General features: G+C 54.1%; 1 protein-coding gene across 3 annotated transcripts in view; it reads left to right on the top strand.

Annotated features, from left to right (window-relative positions):
* The window catches only part of Atp6v1c2 (ATPase H+ transporting V1 subunit C2), a 43650-nt gene extending 16536 nt beyond the window's left edge, over positions 1–27114 (top strand). For 2 of the 3 annotated variants that reach the window (XM_048353414.1, XM_048353413.1), the window contains exons 4-13: positions 6926–7011; positions 14769–14863; positions 15765–15856; positions 19074–19172; positions 19685–19753; positions 21288–21380; positions 21476–21569; positions 25329–25426; positions 26399–26531; positions 26727–27114. In XM_048353414.1, coding sequence (XP_048209371.1) covers positions 6926–7011; positions 14769–14863; positions 15765–15856; positions 19074–19172; positions 19685–19753; positions 21288–21380; positions 21476–21569; positions 25329–25426; positions 26399–26531; positions 26727–26816 — 949 coding nt within the window. In that variant the 3' untranslated portion in view covers positions 26817–27114. Of the gene's footprint in view, positions 1–6925; positions 7012–14768; positions 14864–15764; positions 15857–19073; positions 19173–19684; positions 19754–21287; positions 21381–21475; positions 21570–24469; positions 24608–25328; positions 25427–26398; positions 26532–26726 lie in introns of all 3 variants that reach the window. The other variant, XM_048353415.1, reaches the window with a different exon arrangement.
* Positions 27115–27206: the final 92 nt, after the last annotated feature.

The raw sequence follows: 27206 nt of genomic DNA, 5'->3' as shown, positions 1-27206 counted from the left end.
TTCATGCTTAGACTAATCTGGGCTGTAATTCTCCTATTTGTGCTTGTCCACGTGGGTGCGATCACAGGCACACACCACCCTGCCCAGCCACTGTGCTCCCCGCGAAGCTGGGGTCACAGGTGTGAGTAACTGTGCCAGTCATTGGCTACAATGAGGTCTGCCAAACATCTCTTTTGCCCAGACTGGCCTCAAATGTGGATCCTCTGGTGTGTGCCTCCCAAGTAGCTAGGATTACAGCTTGAGCCACTGCACTAAGCTTCACTAGGTCTCTAATGAGGTCAGAGTTGTAGATAGAGAGGGAAATGTTCACGTGTCAAGGCACCTGGTTTGTGAGTTGTGACAAATGTGTATATCCTTGTAAACACCAACCCAACTGTTATCGTTGCTTTTTGTTTGCAGTTGCTATCTCTTCTCATGAGCGAATGACTCTTGGTGTTGGGAAACACTTCCGACTGGATTTGAAGAGATCAGGGGCCAGTGCCCTGCAGATTTGTCATCATGTTCTACTTTGACATTGCTCACTGTGTATGGTGACCTTCAGCTGTCCAACTATTATTATTAACAATAATAATAATTATGCTTGTTTCCTGTGTCTTGAACTTGGGACCTGTGCACTGTCTCTCATCCTCTCTGCACTCTCTACCACTTGCGCCATAAGCACCACTTCCAGATTTTTTTTTTCTGAGTAGTTTACTGGAGATCAGAGTCTCACAGACTTTGCTGCCCTTGGCTGGCTTTGAACTGCGACGTCAGATCTCAGCCTCCTGAGTAGCTAGAATTACAGGTGTGTGCCACCAGCACCTGGCAGGTTTATTTAAAATGGGAATGCTACCTTGCTCAAAACTTTCAGGAATCGAGACTCCAAATCATCTAACAAGCCAGGCGTGGTAGCTCATGTCTATAATCCTTGCTACTTTGGGAGGTTGAGATCAAGAGGGTCATGTTTTGAGCCTTGCCTGGGCAAGGCTTTCATCTCAGTGGAAGAAGCTGGTGTGGCGGGACACACCTGTCACGCCAGCTATGGTGGTAAGTGCGAACAGGAGAATTTTAGTCCAGTCCTAGTGCACACTTAGGCAAAAAGTGGAACATGGCCTCAAAACAACCAGTACAAATGAAAAAGGATGGAGGTATGTCTCAGAGTACCGGGTTAGAGCACCTGTGGAGCAAGTGTGAGACCCTGAGTTCAAACCCAGTACTGCCCCCAAACCAAAGCAAACCAAATACAAAACAAACGAACCTGACAAAGAATATGAACGTATTTATCAAATTAAGGAGCAGCTTTCTGTGAAGTCAATAAGAGATGTCTCAGCTTCGCTGATGACCACAGAAGCGCACATCAGAACACTGAGATATACGTGTTCAGCTATCAGATTGGCAGGGATTAGGAAAATTCATACTTGTGTTGGCCTGCATTCAGAGAAACAGCATGCCAATACCTTGATGGTATTGTGGCCCTGTATATTTGGAGGGTGGCGTGGTTCTGTCTTGGTAAGATAATGACTGATTACCCTTTAATCACTTAGTTGCTGTTTTATAGCAACTTATTTAGATTAAAAAAAACACATGGTGTCATTGCAACGTGTATCAAAGAGAAAAGCAACCTAAATTACCTGAGAGTAGGGAATTAGTGTGGCTCAGCCAAGTAGTGAAATAACTACTGTCCAGTGGATGGAAGGAACATGGGCACCCTGCTTTTACACAATTACATGTTCACTGTGGCTTACAAAGGGGAGGAAACGTAGACTTAAAACCTCATCAAGGCCCGGAGCTGGTGGCTCACGCCTGTCATCCTAGCTACTGAGGAGGCTAAGCTATGAGAATCATAGTTCAAAGCCAGCTTGGGCAGGAAAGTCCATGAGACCTTTAGCTTCAATTAACCAGCAAAAACTGCAAGTGGAGTTTTGATTCAAGTGGTAGGGCACTAGCCTTGAGTGAAAAAGTCAAGTGAGAGTGAAAAGCCCTGAATTCAAACCCCAGGGCTAACACACACACACACACACACACACACACACACACACACACACACACACCACATAAAAGAACCAAAACCCCAAAATCCCCCATCAAGGCCAAGAGATGGTGACAAACTCCTGTCATCCTAGCGCTTCAGGAGGCTGAGATATGAGAATTTAGGTTAGAAGCCAGCCCGGGCAGGAAAGTCCATGAGACTCTTACCCACCTAATCAGCAAAAACCAGAAGGGGAAGTTTGGTTCAAGTGGTAGAGCACCCACCTTAAGTGAAAAAGCCAAGTGAGAATGAGAGGCTCTGAATTCAAGTCCTAGTACTTGTAACAACAACAAAACTGAATGACAAAATCACTCCATTTAGGGTATTTTGTTATGCTTATCCTAGAAAATGAAAACACATTCCAGATATGAATGTCCCTGGGCTGGCACGGTTAAAAAAACAAACCAAACAAATATGAATGCCCTCAAATCATGTGCCTGAATGTTTGACATGGACTAGCACAGAATTTTTATTCATCGACATTCAATTGGATCAAGAAATACAATGACCACAGAAGAGCCCAAAGCACATTTTGCTACTGTGTTAATCTTTATGCTTGCTGAATAAATAATACAAAAGAGAAAACAAAAAAAAGCAAAACAACAAAAAGCATCAAAGTTTTTACATTTCTTACGAAAAGAAATAAGTTCTGGATGGATAACACTGGGATTCTCAGATGACTATAGTTAATGATCACGGCTGGTTTTATTGTGTAGATCATGGGGTTTTCCTAGCATCTCAGCTTAATCAGAGCATGTTATAAGGTGGGAGGATCTGCCTTAGCGCTCCACGGCTCCAGTGAGAAGGCAGTGGAGAGTCCGGGGCCAGTAAAGCATCAGAAACATTGAGGACATGCTGAGGCCTCTGCTTGTTGGATTGTTGGGGAAGACAGGAGCTCACAGGTACGGGTTGCACCGTGGGGAGCCGAGGCTCCCCTGTTCCTTCAACACGCTTCTGTGACCGAGCCCTGTGGTCCGCTGCACTTTCAAGCAACTTCGTGCAAACCAAGTGTTGGGCAGCCTTGAATGATAGGCTAAAGAACAGCACCCAGGTCCTGAGTTCAAGTCTCAGTACTGGCATAATTGTTTTTACTACTTTATTGTTTGTTTTTTTTTTTTTTTGGCCAGTCCTGGGCCTTGGACTCAGGGCCTGAGCACTGTCCCTGGCTTCTTCCCGCTCAAGGCTAGCACTCTGCCACTTGAGCCACAGCGCGGCTTCTGGCCGTTTTCTGTATATGTGGTGCTGGGGAATCGAACCTAGGGCCTCGTGTATCCGAGGCAGGCACTCTTGCCACTAGGCTATATCCCCAGCCCCTACTTTATTGTTTTTGAGGTGATATACAGTGGGGTTACCTTTACGTATGTCAGGTAGTAAGTACATTTTGCATCGTATCATCTGCTCCCTCGTTCTCTCCCATTCCCTCCCTCCCATCTCCACAGGTTGCGTGGCTTACTTTCATCAATGTCCAGTGTAGCCAGTGAGCTCCACTGCTGCACTTTTTCACCCATTTCCCACTGATTCTGTGCCCTCTCCTGTCCTTCCCTCGGATGTGCATGTGAGTGTACCGTACATGAGGTAAAGAAGGCAGAGTCAGGGCTGGGGATATAGCCTAGTGGCAAGAGTGCCTGCCTCGGATACACGAGGCCCTAGGTTCGATTCCCCAGCACCACATATACAGAAAACGGCCAGAAGCGGCGCTGTGGCTCAAGTGGCGGAGTGCTAGCCTTGAGCGGGAAGAAGCCAGGGACAGTGCTCAGGCCCTGAGTCCAAGGCCCAGGACTGGCCAAAAAAAAAAAAAAAAAAAAAAAAGAAGGCAGAGTCATCAGAAAATGGAAAAACATTCAGAAAAAGGTCCTTTGTTCCCATAGCTCTGGAGTGGGTTTCAATATGTATATTATTTATACACATATGAGGAGGCTCTTGGGTATTACAGCTTGGTGATTTTCTCTGAAGATTATCCTCTTTTGGTCTCACTGTATGTGACTGTCCAGAATCCTGTATAACTTGTCATGTCCCATTGCATTTCAAATATAACTTCTGCGTGTCAGGGAGAACATATGCCCTTTGTCTCTGCGATCTTGGCTTACCTCACTTAACATGATTTGTTCTAGTTCCATCCATTTCCCTGCGAATGACACAATCTTATTCTTTCTAATGGCTGTGTAAAATTCCATCGTGTATAGTACCACATTGTTCAGATCCATTTATCTACTGTGGGGCATCTGGGCTGTTTCCATATCTTGGCTATGGTGAACAGTGCAGCAATGAACATGGAAGTGCAGGTGTCCTTGTCGTATCCTGGTTCATGATGGTCAGAGCGGATGCCCAGCAGTGATAGGGCTGGGTCGAAGGGAAGTTTATGTTTGGTTTTTTGAGGAACCCCCAGACTGCTGTCCAGAGTGGTTGTACTAGTTTACATTCCCACCTGCAGTACAATAAGGTTCCTCTTCCTCCACATCCCCTCCACCATTTGTTGTTGTCAGAGTTCAAAATATTGGCCAGTCTGGGGTACGATGGTATGTCAGGGTTGTTTTGATTTTCATTTCCTTTATGGCCAGAGATAATGAGCATTTCCTCATGTGTTTCTTTGCCATTCTTACCTCTTCTTCTGAGAAGTTTCTCCTTAGCTCCCTTGCCCATTTTGTGATTGGTTTATTAGGTCTGGAAAGGGTTAGTTTCTTGAGCTCCCTGTATATGATGGATATTAGGCCTTTGTCTGATGTATTGCTGGTATTTCCCAATTGGTTGGCTGTCTTTCTAGCCTGGTAATTATGTCCTTGGCTGTGCAGAAACTTTTTTATTTTAATGCAGTCTCATTTGTCGAGTCTCTCTCCTATCTGTTGTGCCCCTTGGAATCTATCCAGGAAGTTCCTGCCTGTACCTGTAAGTTCTGATGTCTTTCCTACTCTCTCTTGCAGTAATTTTAGAGTTTCGGGTCTAACGTTGAAGTCTTTGATCCACTTTGAGTTGGTGTTAGTGCATGGTGACAAGCAGGGATCCACTTTTAGTTTTCTGTATATGACTGCCCAGTTTTTCCAACACCAATAGTTGAAGAGGCTATACTTTTTCCATTGTAACTGATAGGTTTTTTTAGTACTGGGTGCCAGTGGCTAACTTTTATAATCGTAGCTATTCAATGGTCTGAGATCTGTGTATTGAGACTCAGAGTTAACCTAGGCAGCAAAGTCCATGAGACTCTATCTCCAGTTAACCAGCAAGAAGCTGGAAGTGAGTTGGACACCAATGCCTCATGCCTGTCATCCAAGCTACTCCGGAGGCTGAGATCTGAGGATCACAGTTCAAAGCCAGCCTGGGCAAGAAAGTCCATGAGATTCTTATCTCCAATTAACCGCCCCAGAGAAGCTGGAGGTGGAGCTCTGGCTCAAGTAGTAGGGCATTAGCTTTGCACAAAAATGCTCAGGGACAGTGCCCAGGCCCTGAGTTCAAGCCCCAGGACCAGCACCAAAAATTAAAAGGTAACGATGGTCTGTGTCCATCAACGCAGAGCTGTGTGGGTTATGGAGAACCGTGGGACAGGAGCACACGGACCAGGCTGAGACCTGCAAACGACTGAGTGGCGTCACCGAAGAGAACTGGACTGTGATCCCTTGGATTTCCTGTGGATCTTTCTGGCAGCTGGAGGACAAGAAAACTCGATGCCTCTGCCCCCGGGAGCTCATTTCTTTCTTCTTTTTTATTTCTTGGTTGTGGGCTTGAATTCAGAGCCTGCGTGCTGTCCTTGAGCCTCTTTGTGCTCAAGGTGAGCATTCTACAAGTTGAGCCACAGCACCACCCTGTTTTTTGCTACTTTTTTTTTTTTTGCCAGTCCTGGGCCTTGGACTCAGGGCCTGAGCACTGTCCCTGGCTTCTTTTTGCTCAAGGCTAGCACTCTGCCACTTGAGCCACAGTGTCTCTTCTGACCTTTTGCTGGTTAATTGGACATAAGAGTCCCCCAGATTTTTCCGCTTGAGCGGACTGTGATCCTCAGATCTCAGCTTCCTGAGTATCTAGGATTACAAGTAGGAGCTCCAGTGACCAATTTATGCTCCATGGTTGTTGTCTTTTTGCCAGTCCTGGGGCTTGAACTCAGGGCCTGAGCACTGTCTCTGGCTTCTTCTTGCTTAAGGCTAGCACTCTACCATGTGAGCCACAGCTCCACTTCCGGCTTTTTCTATATATGTGGTGCTTAGGAATCAAACCCAGGGCTTCATGTATACCACTGGGCCATATACCCAGCCCCTCCATGGTTTGTTTTTTTTAATATGAAAGAGTTGAGGCTCAAAGAAATTAAACAACTTTGGTCTAAAGCATACAGGTGGTTGTTGGCAGGGCCATGGTAAATCTTTTAGCTTCCAGTTCCTCCACTTTGAAGCTTTCAGTGCATCTAATGGAAACCCAAAGCCTGACTTTACTAATTACAAAAGACATGTTAGATTATGAAAAAAAATAAAAACAGGAAAGACACTTGAATTGCCTCTGGCAGCTGGCCTGGCTGCATTGCTTTCTGTCTTGGGTTTTTCCACCTCCCATTATAATACGTGCCTTGTTCCCCGGCCATTGCAATTCTTCGTAAACTGTATTTTCAGTATCTGCCCGACAGCCTGTCAGCTGGGATATACCATCCCTCATCCAAACAATTCTCCATTGTTGTTGCATCTGGTTGTTTCCAGTTATTTTCTTTCATTATCAGTAGTAGTGCTGTCAGGAACATCTTTCTATTCAGAAAGCTTTTCCTCCTGTGTTTCCTATTTCCTGAAGCTGGTTTCCCAGAAGTGGAATGACTGGTTCAAAGGCTCCCCATGGTCTAAGTCTCTTCCCACAGATTGGCAAGTCATGGCGGCTTCTCAAGTCATGGCGGCTTCTCCTGCTAGCAGGTCTGTGCCTCCCCGCCTCACCGCCTCTCGCTTCTCTCCACAGCCTCATAAAGAGAATGGCGCAGAGTGTGGCGGAGGTCATGGAAGACTCCAAGGGCAAAGTCCAGGAGAATCTCCTAGCCAATGGAGGTAGGTCCATCCAGAAGGGGTTTGTCCAGGCTGCAGCCGCACAAGTTGCTGCAACATCCTGGGCCTCAGTAGAAGCCCAGGATGGATGCGATGAACAAGGACCACACACCCCGTTATTAGTGCAGCTTGAACGACTCCCTTCCTTCCTTCCTTCCTTCCTTCCTTCCTTCCTTCCTTCGTTCCTTCGTTCCTTCCTTCCTCCTTCCCTTCCTCCCTCCCTCCTTCTCTCCCTCCCTCCCTTCTTCCCTCCCTCCCTCCCTCCCTCCCTTCCTTTTTATGTGTCAGTACTGGGGCTTGAATTCAGGGCCTCATGCTCTCACTTGACTTTTTCCACTCAAGGCTGATGCTCTACCACTTTCGTTAGCCACACCTCCACTTCTGGCATTCTACTGGTTAATTGGAGATAAGAGTGTCTGGAGCCAGGCACTGATGTCTGTATGTGTATATATTGTATATATGAGTACATATGTGCATATATGTGTCTATGTGTGCATATGTGCATGTGTTGATGTGTGTATATGTGTATTTTATGTGCATGTGTTGATGTGTATGTGTGTATTGTGTGTGCATGTGCAAATGTAGATATGTGTGTACACGTATGTATATTAGTATATGTATTTACATTTGTCCCTGGAAACACAGCCCTTTGTGTTTACTGGTTTAAACCAACAAATGGAAGTATTCCTGCTCCCACATCAGAACTCGGCGTCCTATCTTCATGGTTTAATAACTGCACCTTATCCATTGCAGGTTTGAAGGAGAAGATGAAATGTTTAAAGAGTAGGTTGTGTGTGTGCATGTGTGTGTGTGTGTGTGTGTGTGTGTGTGTGTGTGCTGTGCTGGGGGTGGCAGCGTGTGGCGGGCGCTGTGTAGCTGGGGCAGGGGGCAGGGCGGCGTTCAGTCTGGTTGGAGGGGTCCGGTGATCAGGTCATGACAGTTGCCAAGTGGCAATGTGGTGGCTTGGTCACGCTGCCCGCGTGACACAGATCACAGCGGTTTCCTTTGCCCCCTCTTTCCCCCGTCCCCTGCCGCTGCTGCACGCACAGCGTGCCACCTGGGAAGCGGAGTGCTTTGGCTCCACGGGTTCCAGGTGACCTCTCCCGTGCCCTTGCTGCGGCTCCCTCCCCGCCTGTCCCTGGCGTCCGACTTGCCTTGTGTGTGAGCCCTCTGCTTGCGGGACAGCGGCAACTCGGACGGCACGTTCGTTTTGTGTGGCCTTGGTAAGGCCTCCCGGGGTGGCCCCCAAACAGGCCACACCCCTGTGCGTGTCAGGAGGGGCATTTTCATGATTGGTTTGTTTGCTCTTTCTCCAGTCTGCTCAAACTGGTGGAGTGAAGGACCAACTCATTTTTTGAGCAAAAACAACAACAAATTAAAAAAAAAACAAAATATTTCAATCCAGACGCCAGTGGCTCATACCTACAATCCTACTACGCAGCTGCTGAGATCGGAAGATTAAGATTTGAAGACAGCCTAGGCAGATAAATCTGTGAGACTCTTTTTCTTTTTTGGCCAGTCCTGGGCCTTGAACTCAGGGCCTGAGCACTGTCCCTGGCTTCTTTTTGCTCAAGGCTAGCACTCTGCCACTTGAGCCACAGCGCCACTTCTGACCGTTTTCTATCTATGTGGCACTGGGGAATTGAACCCAGGGCTTTGTGTATACAAGGCAAGCACTCTTGCCACTAGGCCATATCCCCAGCCCTCTGTGAGAGACTCTTATCTCCAATTAACCAGCAAAAAGCTAGAGGTAGAAGCATGGCTCAAATGATAGGGAGCTAGTTTTGAGAAAAAAAGATAAGGGACTAGGCCCAGGACTGGAGTTCAACCCCCGGTGTGCGCACACACGTGCATGCACACACACACACACTCATAAAATATTTACAGATCGCAAGTTACCAATTGCCCTCCAGAATGCAATCTGTTTATCTCCATATTTTTTGCTGAAGGGAAGAAAAAAATACCTTTTCAAGCTGACCCAACTTATCTTTTTTCTCAACAGGCAACTCCTAGAGCTCTTGGAAAAGAGGTAGAAAGCTGTCCTTCTATCTTCAAATATAGCTGAGTTTTAAGTTGACATTAATATTGTTGCTAATATTATTAATATTACCACGTATTATTAATATTATCATCCCCAGTACAGATGGCACTAACTCAAAGTGACGGTTCCTTCCTCCTCCTCCTCCTCCTCTTTTGTTCTTTCTTTCTCTTCTTTACCAGTATTGGGATTTGAACTTAGTCCTTGCCCTTTATTCATCTTGCTTGCTTTGGCTGTCTCTCTACTTCTTAAGCCATGTCTCTCATCTAGCTTTTTGCTTCCCAAGTTGAATTTGGACTGTGACCCTCCAGATCTCAGCTTCCTGAGTAAGTAGGATTACAGGGATGCGTCATCAGTGTCCAGAAGACAGTTTCCTTTGCTCTCGGGAGCTTGCTCAGTCACCCAGCCCTGCCGAGAGGCCCAGATGAGAACACAGGGCCCAGGATAACTTCTGAACCGTAGCAGTTCAAATGATCATTAGAGACCGCAAGAGATTTTTGGTTCCTTTTTATTTTGTTGTTCTTGCTGTTACATTGTCCTTTAGCTTTTTCTCTTAATACTGGCACTCTACCACTTGAGCTACAGTTCTTTGGTGGTTAATTGGAGATAAAAGTCTCATGGACTTCCCTACCTGGGCTGGCTTTGAACCACAATCCTTGGATCTCAGCTTCCCGAGTAGTTAGGATTGCAGCCCTGAGCCACTGGTGCCTGGCTTCAGTGTTGATTTTCTTTACATAGACTTTTTTTTTTGCCAGTCCTGGGGCTTGGACTCAGGGCCTGAGCACTGTCCCTGGCTTCTTTTTGCTCAAGGCTAGCACTCTGCCACTTGAGCCACAGCGCCACTTCTGGCCATTTTCTATATATGTGGTGCTGGGGAACCGAACCCAGAGCTTCATGTATAGGAGATAAGCACTCTTGCCACTAGACCATATTCCAGCCCTACATAGACGTTTAGCAGACACATTCTAGGCACTTCACCTTGCCCAGGTGCCTTTTGGTTCTCCCTGTCAGCCTCCCACTGAACATTGAGAGTGGAAGGACCACTGATAACTGTCTAACTTACCAGGCAGCGGCCACAGCTGAGGTGGTCACACGCCCGAGTGCTGGCAAGGCCTGGGTTGGTCTTTAGAGGACGCCATCGTTGCTCAAGAAATGAGGGCCAAGGTACAGGATGTTGTTGTTGTTTTGATGCTGGTCCTGGGGCTTGAGCGCAGAGCCTGGGCACTGTCCCTTAACTTTTTCACTCAAGGCTAGTGCTCTACCATTTGGACCCCAGCTCCTCTTTGGATTTTTCTGGTGACTCACTGGAGATGAGAGACTCTAGGCTGGCTTCAAACCATGATCCTGGAGATGACCAACCTGACCCGGAAGCGCAGTGGGGATGGAACTTTTCCCTCCTGGAAATAAGAGTTGTGAACGCTTTGGAAACAAAGCCCAAGACAAATGTTTGCTCTGACATGGGCTCCGCTGGGGTCGGTTTTCTCTCTCATTTAATTTTTTCAATAACGGGAATTGAACTCAGGACCTTGTACTCGCTAGGCAAGTGCTCTACTGGCTGAATCGCATGCGGGGTCCTCTTGCTCTTCCTTTGTTTTCGAGGTGGAACTCGTTACCTTGCCTCCCTCCCCTTCCTGAAGAGTTGGGATTATAGGTTTGTGCCATCGTGCCCAGTCAGCATTTGTGCGTGTGTGTGTGCTGGTCCTGGGGTTTGAATATAGCTCCTGGACGCTGTCTCTGAGCTTTTGGCTCAAGGCTAAGACTCTACTGCGTGAGCCACAGCTCCACTTTTGGCTTTTTGGTAGTTGATTGGAGATAAAAGTCTCCCAGGCTTTCCTCCTGGGCTGGCTTCACGTCATGATCCTCAGATCTCAGCCTCCTGAGTAGCTAGGGTTAACCACAGGCATGAGCCACTGCCACTGGGCCCCCAGCCTGCTTTTCTTTGTCTGTGGTGGGACTTGAACTCTGGGCCCGGGCACTGTCCCCGAGCTCTTCAGCTCAAAGCGAGTGCTCTACCGCTTTGAGCCACAGCGCCACCTCCTCCCAGCTCGCTGATCTCACTGACTTTTTGTCCAGATGGGCGCCCTGTCTCCACCTTTCGAGTAGCCAGGGTTACAGGTGTACACCACCAGGCCAGCCCCCTCAAATGTATCTCCCAGGTAGTGACAAAAGTGTGAGTTAGTGAGGCTCCCTTGGCCCCGAGGAGGACGTGCTCCGTGTGGGGCACTGTGGCAGGCTCTGGACAGAGACAAGTGGGCCGCACACGGCCCTGAAGGAGCCTGGCGGCCGGGGCAGCGTCCGCGGCGGCGTGGAACTCAGGCGAGTAGAGTGAGGGACGGTCAGGACGGCCGTGGAAGGAGCCGGTCTCCCTCTGGGCGGAGCAGGGAAGGATCGAGGCACCACGAGCGAGGCGTTGGGCAGCACTGGGCTTGCGCGAGGGCTGCAGGGCACTAAGGCCGGTAGTGGGGGGAGCACCTCTGCTCCGACACCTGCCTCAGGCTCCCGCTTGTTTGCAAGGGGCTGGGCCCAGGGTCCCCCTTAGAGGTCAGCCTTCCCAATGCCTGCCTCTTGTGGGGTTCAGCCAGGGGACTCTTGCCACAGCTACCGTGGGGAGGGGCCCCCGGGGACCTGCCGGTCAGCCCCTGTCTGTGGTCTCCGAGCTGGTGTCGCAAAGTGTGTACGGATACCAAAACCAAGTCTCCAAGCCGCTTGGGCCGCCGTTGCAAAATGCCACGTGCGGGGTCGCTTCCACCCCGGGCCTCCGTTTTCCCGTAGTCCTCAAGCCCTGTGAGATCCGGTCCCCCCCGTTCGGTGTCTGAGGAGGGCTCTCTCTGCCGGGGCCTGCGGTGGCCACCTTCTCGCCGAGTCCTCACGTGGCCCCGCCTTGGTTCCTGTGTGTGGAGACGGCTCCCTTCCCAGCCCGCACATCCACTAGGCCCGGGCCCCACCCCTAGTGCCTGAGGGCTTCTCTCGTCAACACTCGGGGCACCCTGGGCTCGGATGCCAGTGCTGTACAGGACTCTCCCACGTGAAGTCTTCCCAAGACCTTTCCCAAACACAAGGACTCCAAAGAGCAGCTGGCCGCGGGTCCTGCGAGGCCCAGCCTCCCTCCGCTACCTGCGGTGAGCCGTGTCCCCCTGATAAAGGACACGGCGGGGGGTGGGGCCCCGGTCCCCGTGCGGGCCAGGCAGTGACAGCGGCGCTTACATAACCCACTCCGTGCCCAGCTTTGCTCATGGACATGATGAGAGGACTTAATAGGGCTGGAAAGTCAATTAAAGGGTATGAGTCATGTGAACTGGCCCGAGGGAAGCCATCGGTCCTTGCCAGCGACATCCATTATTATGTCAAGGCATTTCTTACCCCGTCAAGTGCCAAGAGTGCTGCCACAAAGCCAGTTCCCTCAGGAGTCGTCTTGGCTTTGGGGGAACTTGTGTGCCCACACACTAAACGCAGACCTGTCCACGCCGAACCCATCCCTTCCCTGCCACCATCTCTTCGGCAGTCACCTCCGCCCTGTCGCCCAACCTCGGGGCCTGGCGTAACCCGGCCTCGTTGGTACCCGGTGTGTCATGAGTCTTGCATGCTGTCGAGTGAGTCCCCAACTTGTTCCTCCGGGGGCCTCTCCTGCCCTGTCCACTCTACCTTCTCTCTCCCACGCCCTCGCCCGTGCCCTGTTGGCCTCTTTCTGTGCCAAGCCAGGGGATGGTGGCTGGCTGGTGACACCGCCTCCTGGAGGCTCATGGGGTGACCCCATTTGACACTGCCATCTGGGGAGGAGGCGTCCATGACCAATTCTTGACACAATAGGAGCTGAGGCTGTGAGACCTAGAGCGGCCATGTGCAGTTGCAAACAGGACCTCATGCCCGGCCTGCTCTCCTGCCCAGTCCTGCCGGCCTTCTTGGTCCATCGGCGTCCCCCAGAGATGCCCCCTGCCCCCCAGGCACAAGGCCTCCAGGCCTCCTGACGGGGGTCCCCTCCCTCAGAGCCACGCGCCGCTCCTCTGCTCTTCAGTCTCTGTGGGCTTCTTGCCCTGGTGAAGCCATCCTGGCCCGGCAGGGAGCCAGAGCCCACTCCCGTCCTCCCTGATGCCCGTGCTTCACGTCCATGTGTCCTGTTCACTGAGAGCACACGAGGGTGGGCAGGAAGGGCGTCTGGCCCACCCCCGTCAGGAGAGAGCCGGCTCTGTGTGGGTAGAGGTGACGGCGTGCTGAGTGACAGCCCCTCTGCGGGCGCGGGGGTCTCTTGTGCAGCGCCTTCCTGCACACACCTGTGTGGGAAATCCTGCCTAGGAAGGCACCGCTTGCTAGGGCCCAGGGCGATGCCAGGGACATTCTCCCGCAACCTGGAGACACCCGCCGAATTCCCTACTTCGCTGTAGAGCTAGTACTGAAAAGAGGTGATAAGCCGGGCGTAGCAGTGTGCATGGAGGGTCCCGGACACTTGGGAGGGTGAGGCTGGGGCGGGGGGGGGGGAGGGAGAAGTGGCCCAGCTATCATCCTTGCTGGTTGGGAAGCTGAGATCTCTAAGACTAGAGTGTGAAACGCCGCTTGTAATTCACCATCAAAAGGGTGCATGGGAGGTGTCGCTCAAGAAGTAGAGCACCAGGGGCTGGGGATATAGCCTAGTGGCAAGAGTGCCTGCCTCGGATACACGAGGCCCTAGGTTCGATTCCCCAGCACCACATATACAGAAAACGGCCAGAAGCGGCGCTGTGGCTCAAGTGGCAGAGTGCTAGCCTTGAGCGGGAAGAAGCCAGGGACAGTGCTCAGGCCCTGAGTCCAAGGCCCAGGACTGGCCAAAAAAAAAAAAAAGAAGTAGAGCACCAGCTGAGCCATGGTGAGGCCCAGAGTTCAGAGCCCAGTACCAAAAGAGAGAGAGAGAGAGAGGGAGGGAGGAAGGAAGGAAGGAAGGAAGGAAGGAAGGAAGGAAAGAAGGAAGGAAGGAGTAGAAAGACCAGAAAAGGGAAAGAAGGGAAGTTTTGGGCTGAGCCCAAGCTTCTATAAATGCGCGAGTCTAGAGAGAGAGAGCACTGGGGAGAGGGGTGCCCTCCCCTCCTTAGGCAAGACATCGGACTTCCGTTCCTTGTTGCCAGAGGCCTAGAGGCCCTGCCTCAGCCAGGCTGTCAGTGTCACATCTGACATCAATTCCAGGGCTCCCCCACCCCCCGCCCCGTGCACAGCCGGTTTCAGCGGCCCCACAGCCACCCAGAGGGCGGGAAGTTGAATTTGGTGTTGGAGCAGCAGCTTTATGGCGGTGTGCAGGTAGACTGTCACGGGCGCACCCTGGCGGACGCACCCCTGTCCAGGTGGAAGGGCGACGGTCCTTTGAAGGGACCAGGGTAGGTGGAAATGGCCTCGTCTCCTGGCGGGGCTCAGGAGGCAGGGGGATGCCCCCCACTCACGAGCAGGTGTGTGGCTTTTCTGGGGGCCGATTGGATGCCCTGTGAGGTGACCTTAGGGCACCTCAAAACAATGCTGGCTGGAAAAGGTGGAGAAGTGGCCTGTTTCCCTCGGAATGGCGTGGTGTGGCCTGGCACCCAGCGTCACTGTTGGGGACAAAGCACCAGGGGGAGGACAGTATGGCAGTGTGTGTGCCCTTTCAGAGGGGTTTAGGGCTCTGAGGACAGGGCCCTCGGGCACCGACCTCTCCTCTGTGGGGTGGCCGGCGGGCTGAGCCTTCTGTGAACTGGTGTTCATTTGTTGAACTGTGTTTGTGTTCTAGTTGACTTGACGTCTTTCGTGACTCACTTTGAGTGGGACATGGCCAAGTATCCTGCGAAGCAGCCCCTGGCCAACGTGGTGGACACCCTCACGAAGGTGAGACGCGCCTGCCAAGGGGACGGCTCGCCACCCAATCTGGGCCGCCCAGGGTGTCGCTGTTCCTCCGATAGCCACGGCCGGCTGCCCGCCGGGCGACTCGCGGCCCGGGCTCTCGGGGGTTCCGAGGTGGCCCCGCAGCACGCGTGCCAGTAGACTCTGTGTGTGCGCTCATCTTCACGCATGTCCACGGTGCTCCTTCATGGGGTTCACCCTTGCAGCACAGCGCTCATCATGGAGGGGGCCACGGGGGCCACCGAGTTGCTGCTTTCAGGGACCCCGGTCGTCCTGGCTGCCCCTGTCCCCTTCCTTTGGGGGCAGGGAACAGAGCTGGGCCGGTAGCCCCTGGCCCATGGTGATTCTTTCGCTCTATCACCCGGGCGCGCTCCATCACCCATGGGTGCCAGGCTGTGGGAGGCGGCCCCGGGCCCGGCGAGAAGCTGGCCATGCAGAACCAGGGTCCACAGGCCTGCTCGGCCTGGGGGGGGGGGGGGCGGCACCTGGGGGGGCTGAGCTGTGGCGAGTTCCTCTCAATGGAGCCAAGAATTGGGGGTGGGGGTCACTGGCTACCCCCCCCATCAAAGCCTGAGAGACCTGGATTTGGAGGGGCCCGGGGTGCCCGGTGGTTCAGCATGGGGGGGCATGGAGGAGGTTGAGCTACACGTGTGACGTTGGCCCAGCCTCACTGGGCCGTGGCTTCCTAGAAAATGGCTACCAGGCAGCGGATGCAAAGGCTGGAGCTGGGGCGTGGGGGAGAGCGGAGGGAAGAGAGCGGCCTTGGACGCTGGGCTGGGCGCGGTCGCTCTGCAGCGCCTGGGGATTCTCCGTGGTCCTTCGGAAACGTTCAGCCAACGCCTTCCTCGGCGGAGGTGACCCGGGCGCCTTCTCCCCCCTCCCGTAGCAACTGGCGCAGATCGAGACCGACCTGAAGTCCCGCACGGCCGCCTACAGCACTCTCAAGATGAACCTGGAGAACCTGGAGAAGAGATCCACGTGCGTACTGCGCTCCCCGGGACCCCCTCAGGCCCCTCGCCAGTGCGGGGTGCACGGGGCGCCTCGCAGAGGGCAGGGGGTGGCTGGGGCACAGAGCCTCGTGATCGACAGGGGCAGAAGCTCAGGGGCCTGCTCCGTCTACCTGGACGGCCAGTGGGCTCAGGGCCCCAGCAGACAGGCCTGGCATGCGGGGGCTGGAGGGTTCCCTCAGGAGACGAGGGCAAGTTCAGTATCACCAAGGCAGGGGCTGTCTTGGGACAGTAGTGAGTATACCGGCGCTGGGGGTGTGTAAGAAGCCAGTGAGCTTCTTCTGAGGACGCCGCGGGACAGGGCTGAGCTGGCAGGGTTTGCTTCTGTGACTGGGAGATTGTCACCTTTATACTTACGAGTACATCTGTGGTTGTCACTGGGCAGCTCCTCTTGTGCCAAAGGCAGCTCTGTATGAGCGCTCCTGATTCTGAGAGCGTGACATGTGAATGCGTCCAAGTCCGTAGCCTGGTGTGGATGGTGTCTCGAGGAGCAAAGGCCACGCCTGGCCGCATGGCGCTCGGAACACTGACGCGAGGCCTGTGCTTTGTGGGCTGTGGGTGTCGGGTGCAGGTGGAACGCGGGAATCCCAGCTCTGACTCGCCCGTTATGCATATGCAGAGTCCAAAACCCCATGCAGTGTGAAACCCAAAGCACAAGAGGGCTGTTGAAGCTGGAGTCTGTCACTGAGCCACGCAGAGAGGAGGAAGATGGACGCCACAGGCCATGAGCTTGCGGTGTGGCCCTGAGCCTAGGAGCTCTGGGCTACAGCGTGCTGGGCCATCTGCTCATTGCACAACACATCATGGTCGTGTGTGTGTGTGTGTGTGTGTGTGTGTGTGCGTGCGCGCACCAGTTCTAGGGCCTTGTACTCTTCTCAAGACTGGTGCTCGACCACTTAAGCCATAGCTCTTTCAGCCTTTCGCTTGTTAATTGGTGATTCGCGTCTCCCAGACTTTTCTTCCCCATGCTGGCTTTGAACTGTGATCATCAAATATCAGTCTCCTGAGTAGCTAGCATGACAGGCATGAGCCCCCAGTGCCCACATCATGGTCTTCTCAAGACTTGGTAGGCAAGCATGCTCCTGTTATTCCTTTCCTTCTTTCCGTATATATTTTATTTTTAAATTTTTAATTATTATAAAAATGATGGGCAAGCTGGGTGCCAGCGACTCGCGCCTGTCATCCTAGCGACTCAGGAGGCTGAGACCTGAGGATTGTGGTTCAGAGCCAGCCAAGGCAGGAAAGTTCGTGAGCCTCTTATCTCCAAGTAACCCCCAGAAAACCAAGAGTGGCACTGTGGCTCAAAGTGGTAGAGCGCTAGACTTGAGAGAAAAGCTTAGGGATAGTGCCCAGGCCCTGTGTTCAAGACCCACAACCAAAAGAAAAAAGAGATGTACAGAGGATTTATAGGTACATAAGTCAGGTAAAGAGTATGTTTCTTTTTGGATAATGCCATTCTTTCCCTTGCTCTCTCCCATTTTTTTCCCTTTTGTCCATCCCCATCTAAAATTGTATGGTTCATTTTCTTTTTTTCACTAAAAATTTAAAAAATTATCTTTAGGTAGTTGTACAAAGGAGGTGTAATTTAACAAAGCAGTTTATGAACACAGGATCGATGCCATCCTTTTCCACATTCTCATCCCTTCCCTTTTTTTTTTCTTTTCCAAAATTTGTTATTGGGGCCAGGAGTGCGGCTTAGTGCTAGAGTGCATACATGAAGCCCTGGGTTTGATTCCTCAGCACCACATACACAGAAAAAAGGCAGAAGTGGTGCTGTGGCTCAAGTGGCAGAGTGCTAGCCTTGAGCAAAAAGAAGCCAAAGGACAGTGCTCAGGCCCTGAGTCCAAGGCCCAGGACTGGCAAAAAGAAATTGTTATTGTTATTATAAAGGTGATCTACTGAGGGGTTCTTGTTACATAAGCCAGGTAAGGGTACAATTCTTTTTGGACAATGTCACCCCTTCCCTCGCTGTCTCCCAGTTTTTCCCTCCATCACATCCACAAGCTATCTAGTTCATCTTTACCATGGTGTCCAGTGAGTACCACTGCGGCATTTGTTCACCCTTTGTCCCCCCATAGTTCTGTGCCCCCCCTTGCCCTCTCAAAGGCAGATAAATGAATAAACAAGACAAAAAGAAAACAACAACAACAGTCATGAAGAAAAAAAACCCTCTTGTTTCCGCTTCCTGGAATTCGTTTGGATCAGTAGGATTGTAGATAAGCGGGTGCACATAGGCATTGCGCCTTTGTGCTCTTCTCTTCAGAATATTCCCCTTTGGTCTCACTGTTTGTGAATGTCTAGAGTCCTGGCCAACTCATCATGTCCCACTGTATTTTAGATCTAGTGTCGGTATGTATTTTAAAGTGCCTACTAAGCTCTCCAACTATAAGCTAGGCCCTAAAAAAAAAATGTACAGCAGAATAAATGCCAATTCCCGTATTACCTGCAAAATCGCAATCACTCGTTCAGCAAACACGTGTGGAAACTGCACTTCGCAGGGGGCGGAGGGCGCAGCTCAGGCGTGAGATGGAGTGGGAGGGCCGGCCGGACGTGTGGCGGGGCCTGGGCTGCCCTGGAGAGCTGTCCCGGGGTTATCTCTGGGCCACGTGGCTCCGTGGACAGAGGCAGGAAGCGGAGGAATGTGGAGGAGTAGGAAGACTCTGGTCTTTCCCCTGTAAAGCTGGGGGTGGGGTGCCCCCGTGCTGGGAAGGTCGTGCTGGTGACGCCTCAGGCCCAGCCTGTGTGAATGCCTGGGGGGGGGGGGGATGGACAGCCACGCGCACCCATCCGACAGCCTTGCCCCCTGGCCAATCCGCCCGTCCCCTGCAGTCGAGCTAGGTCCCTTGGGCAAGGACAAAGCTATTTCAGGTGAGTGTCCCCGGTAAAGCGACACGCAGCTCTGACTGGGAGAGTAATTTTAGCTGCCTGCCACCCGAGGTCCCCTCCCCATAGCAGATGGAGGCACAGGGTGCGGCAGGTCACTGGGTGTTGGACCCGGCAAGCCCTCAAGTGGCTGGTGACAGACAGCAGCTGAGCCCCCGGGAGTCTGGGAGGAGGGGGCTTAGGCTCCGGGCATCCAGGCACTCCCCCGAGCCCGCCCCCTTTCCCATCCCCGTCCCCGGTGCTCCAGGCCTTGGGGCCCCGTGCCGCTTTCTGCCGGTCACACTTTTTGTTCCTTGGATTTCCAGGGGGAACCTCTTCACGCGGACCCTGAGCGATATTGTGAGCAAAGAGGACTTTGTGTTGGATTCAGAATATCTCATCACGCTGCTGGTCATTGTCCCCAAGTACGTGGCCAGGAAGGGGGAGAGGGGAGGTCATGACCTGCGCTGGGGTGGAAGGACTGGAGAAGAAAACCAGCCCTGCTCAGGGCCCCCCTGCCGGGTGAGACGACCTGGAAAGCATCTGTGCTTACCGAAGCAGCCATTTACTGAGCACCTACTGTGTGACTCATCAGTCATAGAAAACTCCTCAGCTCCCTAACTGTCCTGGGAGTTCTTCCTTTTCTGGACTTTGTCCTGAGACCATCATCTGGTCCCAGGTCACCCACTGGGTGAGGCGTGCTAGTCACTGGTGAGCTGCCGTGTCTATAGGTCCCGGTCTCTCTGGGTACCTGGGTGGGAGTTCTGGAGCCAGGTGAGGGCCAGGCCAAGGTGTCCCCAGGCCCCTGAGCAGGGCGTGCAGGAGCGCTGGGCCCTCTCCACAGGCCTCCCTCTCCACAAAAGGCAAGTGCCGCTTCCTGCACCTCGGGACCCCGAGCCCTTTGTCACTAGACAGTGAAGGGTTCTGTTCCTCCCAGGCCAAGCTATGTCCGGTGGCAGAAGACCTACGAATCGCTCTCCGATATGGTGGTCCCTCGGTCAACCAAGTAAGTGAGACCCCAGCTCAGCTCTGGGCACCCACAGGGCATGAGGCCCCTGAGCCCCACACCTGTGCTTTCTTGGACCCCTCAGCGGCTCCTGGGCAGCTCAGCTGTGCTTTCTTGGATGCTTGGTCCAGAATTCCATCACCAACTCTGTTATAAGCCCCACCCTGCTTTTATCTTTCAAAACTCTGCTCTCTTGTCCCTCCTGTGGAAAGGCTGCCTGGCTGTCATCCATCCATCCATCCGTCCATCCCTTATCTGCCATCATCCATCCATCCATCCACCCACCATCATCCACCATCACCCAGAATCCATCCATCCATCCATCCATCCAGCATCCATCCATCCATCCAGCATCCATCCATCCATCCATCATCCAGCATGCATGCGGTCCATCCATCCACCCACCATCATCCACCATTCATCCCTCCATCCACCCACCATCATCCACCATCCATCCATCCCTCATCCGCCATCATCCATCCATCCACTCACCATCATTACCATCACCCAGCATCCATCCATCCATCCATCCCTTATCTGCCATCATCCATCCATCCATCCACCCACCATCATCCACCATCACCCAGAATCCATCCATCCATCCATCCAGCATCCATCCATCCATCCATCATCCAGCATGCATGCATCCATCCATCCACCCACCATCATCCACCATTCATCCCTCCATCCACCCACCATCATCCACCATCCATCCATCCCTCATCCGCCATCATCCATCCATCCACTCACCATCATTACCATCACCCAGCATCCATCCATCCATCCATCCATCCAGCATCCATCCATCCCTCATCCGCCATCATCCATCCATCCACTCACCATCATCCACCATCACCCAGCCTCCATCCATCTATCATCCACCATCCATCCATCCATCCATCCATCTGTCATCCAGCATGCATGCATTCATCCATCCATCCATCCACCATCATTCACCATCCATCCATCATCACCCAGCATCGATCCATCCACCCATCCATCCATCCGTCCATCATCCATCCATCCATCCATCCATCCATCCATCCACCCATCCATCACAGGACCTCTCAGTGGCTTTGACCTCTGTCTATTCTATTTGTTCTGCCTCTCTGGGGGTCCTGTAAACACCTGACCAGAGTCGAAGGTGAAAGGAAAACAGTTTCAGGGTGTGGCCTGTGGGGTTCAGAGCATATAGGTGGCCAGTGGGTACTGCAGAAATGACATGTAGAAAATACATTTTTTTTGGGCTGGCATTGGTGGCTCACGCCTGTAATCCTAGCTACTCAGGAGGCTGAAATCTGAGGATTGCAGTTCAAAGCCAGCCTGGGCAGGCAAGTCTGCAAGAGTCTTATCTCCAGCAAACCACAGTGTTGCTGTGGCTCAACGTGATAGAACATTAGCCTTGAGAAAAAAAAGAGCTCAGGGGCAGCACCCAGGCTCTGAGTTCAAGCCCCAGGATCCCTGAGTTCAGCTCCAGCTTGGGTCCTGGTGCGGGTGCAGGTCACTGCGTTAAACAAAAGCTTCTTTTCCACAGGCTGATCGCCGAGGACAACGAGGGCGGCCTCTTCACTGTGACTCTGTTTCGAAAAGTGATCGATGATTTCAAAGTCAAAGCCAAAGAAAACAAGTAAGGCTGTGGCCCTGAGGGCCTCCAGGTGCCCCCCCCCCAATCTCCACCCCAGCCTGGAGCTTTTGGTAACAGCCGAGTGTGCTTGTTTTAAGGTTCACTGTCCGTGAATTTTACTATGACGAGAATGAAATTAAAAGGGAAAGGGAAGAGATGACCAGACTCCTGACGGATAAGAAGCAGCAGTATGTGAGTACCGGGGCAGGCAGGTGGGTGGCGGCTCACGAGACGGAGCAGCCTTCTGCATCCACGTCCTGGAGCCAAGCGTCCAACCTGCCCACCCTCCGGAGCACCTGTTCTGGCGGGGTCCTGGGGGTGGGGTCTGGCGAGAGGGTGATGGGCAGAAGCGTCCCCCCCACTTCCCGCCGGGCCGCATGGAGGCCCTCCCCAGCCGGAAGGCCCGCCCACGCCTCCCTGGGGGGAGAGGGCAGGTCTCACCTTGGAGATGTATGGCCACCTGCCACCCTGCTCTCCTTGGCTTGTGCAGTTTCCGGGAGACCACCAGCCCCTCATTGACCTCCCTGTGGTCATAGCCATGAGAGGGTACTGACTTAGGAGGCTTTTGACCACAGCCACTTAAACATTTGATGGGTAAGATGGGCGCTAGGGGCTCACGCCTGTCATCCTAGCTGCTCAGGAAGCTGAGATCTGAGGATCATGGTTCAAAGCCAGCCTGGGACAGACAAGTCGGTGAGACTCTTATCTCCAATTGATCATCAAAAAGCCGGAAGTGGAACTGTGGTTCAAGTGGTAGAGCACCAGCCTTGTGCAAAACATAATCTAAGGGATTATTCAAGCCCCAGGACCAGCATAGCAAAACAAAACTGGAGAGAGAGAGAGAGAGAGAGAGAGAGAGAGAGAGAGAGAGAGAGAGAGAGAGAGAGAGAGAGGAAGGAAGGAAGAAGCAAGGAAGGAAAGAAGGAAGGAAGGAAGGAAGAAGGAAGGAAGGAAAGAGGGAGGGAGGGAGGAAGGAAGGAAGGAAGGAAGGAAGGAAGGAAGGAAGGAAGGAAGGGAACTTGGTAGAGGAGGGCAGTCTGCCCCCTGGGGTGGAAAACTGGATGCATCTGGAGATGTAGTTCTGGAAAATTCCTCTGCTGCTCTGGAAAGTGGGTGCCTCTAGACTCAGTGTCCTCTAGCCTTGGCCCTCGACTGAGCCTGGTGGCTCCCAGGAGCCCGTCCTGCTGGGTAGAATGTTTTCTGGCCCCTTCTCTCCCCCCCACCCTGTGGGGAGGGTTCTTCAGGGCACCCAATGCAGCCACTAGAACACCTAGCATGCACTCGCGTGTGGAAATGCAGAGTTGCGTGTGCTGGGGGAAGAGGCAGGGCCCGTGGGCAGCCACGGAGGCTGACAGAATCTCACAGAGTCGGTGGCTTTTCTCAGCAGAGCCGTGGAGTCTCCCTCTTGCTCCTCCCTGACCCCATGAAAGCAGACATCTTAGAGCCCCACTGCCTTTCCCTTTCAGAGGGAAATGACTGGTGACGTGGAAAGTCCACAGTGGAGCCAGGCACCAGGGGCCCACGCCTAGAATCCTCGTGGCTGAGGATTGCAGTTCAAACCAGTGAAGGCAGAGGAATCAGTGAGACTCTTCCCTCCCACTAACCAACAAAACAAGTCAGAAGTGAAGCCGGGCGCTGTGGCTCACGCCTGTCATCCTAGCTACTCAGGAGGCTGACATCTGAGGATTGCAGTTCAAAGCCAGCCCTGGCAGGAAAGTCTGTGAACTCTTATTTCCACCACCAGAAATCCAAGAGTGGCTCAAAGCGGTAAAGCATTAGCTTTGAGCAGAAAAGCTCAGGGACCATGAATGCCCAGGCCTTGAGTTCAAGCCCCACAACCAACAACAACAACAAAAAAGTCAGAAGTGGCGGGAGGTACGGTTTAAGCGGTAGAGGGCCAGCTTTGACTGAAAAGCCAAGCAAGTGCACGAGGCTCTGAGTTCAAACCCTAGTAATGGCACACGTGTGCAGACACGCATGCGCGCACACACACACACACACACACACACAGCAAGTTCACACTGGGGATTTTAACCCTGTCCCCTCAGAGCATACACACACGCACGGCCCCCTTGTGGAGACCCGTGTGCCCGGGCCAGCATTGGGGCTCCCCAGCCCTCAGTCGTGCGGGATTCCCACCTCATCGTGGACGTCCCCGAGGGGGCAGCCCTGGCCTCTGCAGTGCTGCGTCCTCGGCACAGTGTCTCAGGCCCAGCCTGGAACGATGGCTCGCGGAGCGGAAGCCCAGGGCTGGCTTCGCGTGGCTGGGCCTCCGCCGGTCAGCACCCGTTCTCGTGGTGCTCTAGAGAGCACCCTGGGTGGGACCAGGGCTGTGGCGCTTTCCGTGGGTCCGGCGGAGGGAGAGGTGGCCAGGTAGGACCTCTGGCAGCCGTCTCCACCGCGGCACAGGCCCGCCGGGCTCCCTGCGGCGCGCGGTGACAAGTGAGACCCGGCCGCCTGCCGCTGGTGTCGTTCCCCACCCGTGCCGACCCGGGGAGTCCTGCCGAGGTCTGCCGGGGCGGGGCGGGGGGGGGCAGAGCCCCTGGGCGGCCTCCGGCTGTGCCGGGGAGCAGACCCACCATGGGGCTCAGCGGGGGCAGCCCCTCCCTGCCGGCCAGCGGGGCTCCCTTCCTCTGGTCTGCTTGGAAGCGCACAGGAGCAAGCCTCTCGCGACCTTGATGGGTTTACTGGAGGTGATTTCTAGGTCTTGGGCCTTCAGGGTGCCTGAGAACACGTGGTAGCACGGTTCCCCCCCCACCCCTTCCCACCCATTTGCAGACAGGATGCTAAAGAGTGAGCCAGACAGATGTGCTCAGCCGGACAGATGTGCTCCATAGGCTGAGGTGCTCAAGAGGCAGGCAGGGAGGGGGGTGGCGATTCCTCTGGTGGCAAATGATTGTCCCTAGAATTTGGAAACGCAGGCTGTAAGTCCTGGCGCTGGCCTTAGTCTAACCAGTCTGCAAGTCCCTAGCTGGGCTGGGATTCTGGATTTGGGGGGGCGCAGGGGGATTGCGGGGAGGTGGCGAGTATTGTTGCCTGTGTTTGTGATGTACGCTTGCCGAAAGATTAATAAATCATTTCTGTGCCTTTAGCAAACTTCCTGTGTTACTCTTAAAAAGGGATCATCCACCTACCGCGACCACAAGGTTAAGGTAACCCCGCTAGGGAACCCCGCTAGGCCCGCTGCGGGGCAGACCGACAGAGAGAGAGAGAGTGAGGGCGAGGGTGAGGTAAGCAGCCCCAGGGAGTCCTGGGGGTCCCTGGCTCGCATCTCTCCGCCCCCTCGAGGCATCTTCTGAGAACAATTCTTGCACTTTCCATCATCTCCTTCAGCTTGGTGAGGTTTGAAATTCAAGGAGCCCAGAATCATCCCCTCCTCTAACCTGCGGGGTCTCCTACCGCAGGAGACGGAGCTTTGCTGGCCAGGGAGTCTGAGCCCTGGCCGAGGTGGCTGCAGCTGGTGACGGGCAGGGCCCTGGGGAGGGGTGGTGGTTGGGCAGCTCCGCCTGCGGCCCCGGCTGCCCCGGCGAGGTCTTTGCCCTCGACGGCGGCGATTGGAGGAACTCAGTGGGAGGCTGGAGTTCTTACTCCAAGGCCCTGGGTTCCCCTGCCAGAGCGGGCCACCCCAGTCTCAGTGGCTGTGTTTGTGGCTGTAGATGGGGCCCGAGGGCCTGGAAGCTGCGGTGGCAGCTGCTGGTCCGTAGTGCTGAGGTCAGGAGCTGCCCGGCCCCCACCCTGGTCTGCGGTGGCCCGCGCATGCGCAGGTGGCAGGCCGCCCAGCGCCCCCAGTGGCGGGTGCGCCGCCTCATCCGGGACTCTTCTGACTGCTGGTGCTGGCTCCCGGTGTCTCTTCTCCTCCCCTCGGGCTGGGCTTGCTCTGTCGGCGGCCGAGTCCTTTCTGGGTCCTCACGGGTTTCGGCCGGATGGCTCACGCGGCTCCCCGTCTTCCAGGGCCCATTGCTGCGCTGGCTCAAAGTGAACTTCAGCGAAGCCTTCATTGCTTGGATCCACATCAAGGCCCTGAGGGTGTTCGTGGAGTCTGTGCTCAGGTGTGTGGAGGGGGGGTGGCGGGGCCTGGGGGGGGGGCACGATCCAGTCCACCAAGCTTCTGCTTCTCCCTCCCCATCCTTGGCCTCCGGTTGGTTCTGTGGCGGGAGTTGCAGCCTCCTCGCTCTTGGCAACCAGAACTCCAGGTGGCCCTGGGGTCTCATTCTCCCCCCCAGGGACACTTGCAGGGCCCCTAGGGCTTCTGGGAGACACCCCCAGGCTGTCTCAGTCCTTACTCCCCCAAACGGGGGCGGGGGGCAGGGGGAAGCGTAGCACGGCCAGGGTGGCGAGGGACGGCTTGGTGTCTGGGCAGCTGGGTGATGTGGTGGCTCTGATGGTGGGATGCCCATCCTTGAGGTGGCAGGGGACACCGGCCCTCCCCCCCCCCCCCCGTGAGGGCTGCGGCTGGCTTCCTGCGCACCCCACAGTATGCAGGAGGCAGGGATGCCCGGCAGCGGGGCTGGCAGCCCGGGTGCTAGGTGGGATCAGAGCAGCAGACTCCACTCGTGGACATCGGCAGGCTCTGCCTGAGACATTTCCATGGCAGAAAGCTGGGTGCTGCTAAGTGCAGGGCACCGGGGCACCCTAAGGCCAGCCCTCACCAGGGGCGCAGCGGAGCCAGAGGCCCAAGTGTGGCCCCCAGGCCCGAGTTCAATTCTAGATCTGCAGAGCGTTCTGGAGGAACACCTGGGAATAGTTCATCTCAGGTGGTTTTAAACGTCCAGGCCTATAACTGGTTGGATTTCAAGTCTTTTCCATCCATCTGAAGACTCAAAGGAACTTCTTCATACTTCTACTCTCCTTCACCGCAGGGTTTCCAGTGCTGCGGAAGCAGCTTGCGTGTCCGGCCCTCTCCCGGGGAGATGTAATCTCCCCGCTGCCCTTAGTTGTTTTGCTCTGCTTTTCCCGAGCCGCCTTGGTGGAGCTCATTTCTGGCAGGCTCGTTTCACCTGCACCGATTTCTGTCCGCCCAGGTACGGGCTGCCCGTGAACTTCCAGGCCGTCCTCCTGCAGCCTCATAAGAAGTCCGCGACCAAACGCTTGAGGGAAGTGCTGAACTCTGTCTTCCGACACTTGGATGAGGTGGCCGCCGCCAGTATATTGGATGTAGGTCCAGGCCCGGCCTTGGCTTCCAGTCTGGGAGGGATGAGCAGGGCGGGATTGTGTGCGCACGCGTGTGCGCGGGAGGTGGGGGCAGCTGCAGTCCGCGTGCTCATCTCTGTGGTCAGCACCCACGCAGCCGGGAAGTGAAGGAGGAAACAAGGTCACGCACTGACCCCACGGCCCCATCTTCTTTTGCAGGCCTCGGTGGAGATCCCGGGGCTTCAGCTCAGCAACCAGGATTATTTCCCCTACGTCTACTTCCACATCGACCTCAGTCTCCTGGACTAGGAGGGCCGGCCCCGGGCCCACCAAACCCTGCGGACACGCACACTACAGCTCCTAGGGCTCCTTGCTCACGCCCTCCACTCTCAATCAAGCCCTCAGCAATTTTGATTTGTAGACAAATTGCTCGCAAACGTTAGTTACAGTGTATTTATTTTTTTAAGTTACAATAAAATGCTCAGTCCCTCGAATCATCTTTGCTTAGGTTCTAACAGTAATTCAAAATGCTTTTTTCCTGAGCGTCTTACATAAATGAGAACTGCCTACCACCTGGGAAGCACTTAGTCCCTGCTCCTCCGCGCTTGCCGGGCCCCTGGTGGGGAACAGGACACTTTGCTCTACTGCGCAAGCAGGCCCGTCCACTTAGAACGAGTCCCGGCGGCGGCCCGCGGAGGG

The sequence above is a fragment of the Perognathus longimembris genome, chromosome 8 (genome assembly GCF_023159225.1).
Source record: "Perognathus longimembris pacificus isolate PPM17 chromosome 8, ASM2315922v1, whole genome shotgun sequence".
NCBI classification, from domain to species: Eukaryota; Metazoa; Chordata; class Mammalia; order Rodentia; family Heteromyidae; genus Perognathus; species Perognathus longimembris.
Note: the sequence above shows the minus strand (reverse complement) of the source record. Positions and strands in the feature narration are given on the sequence as shown.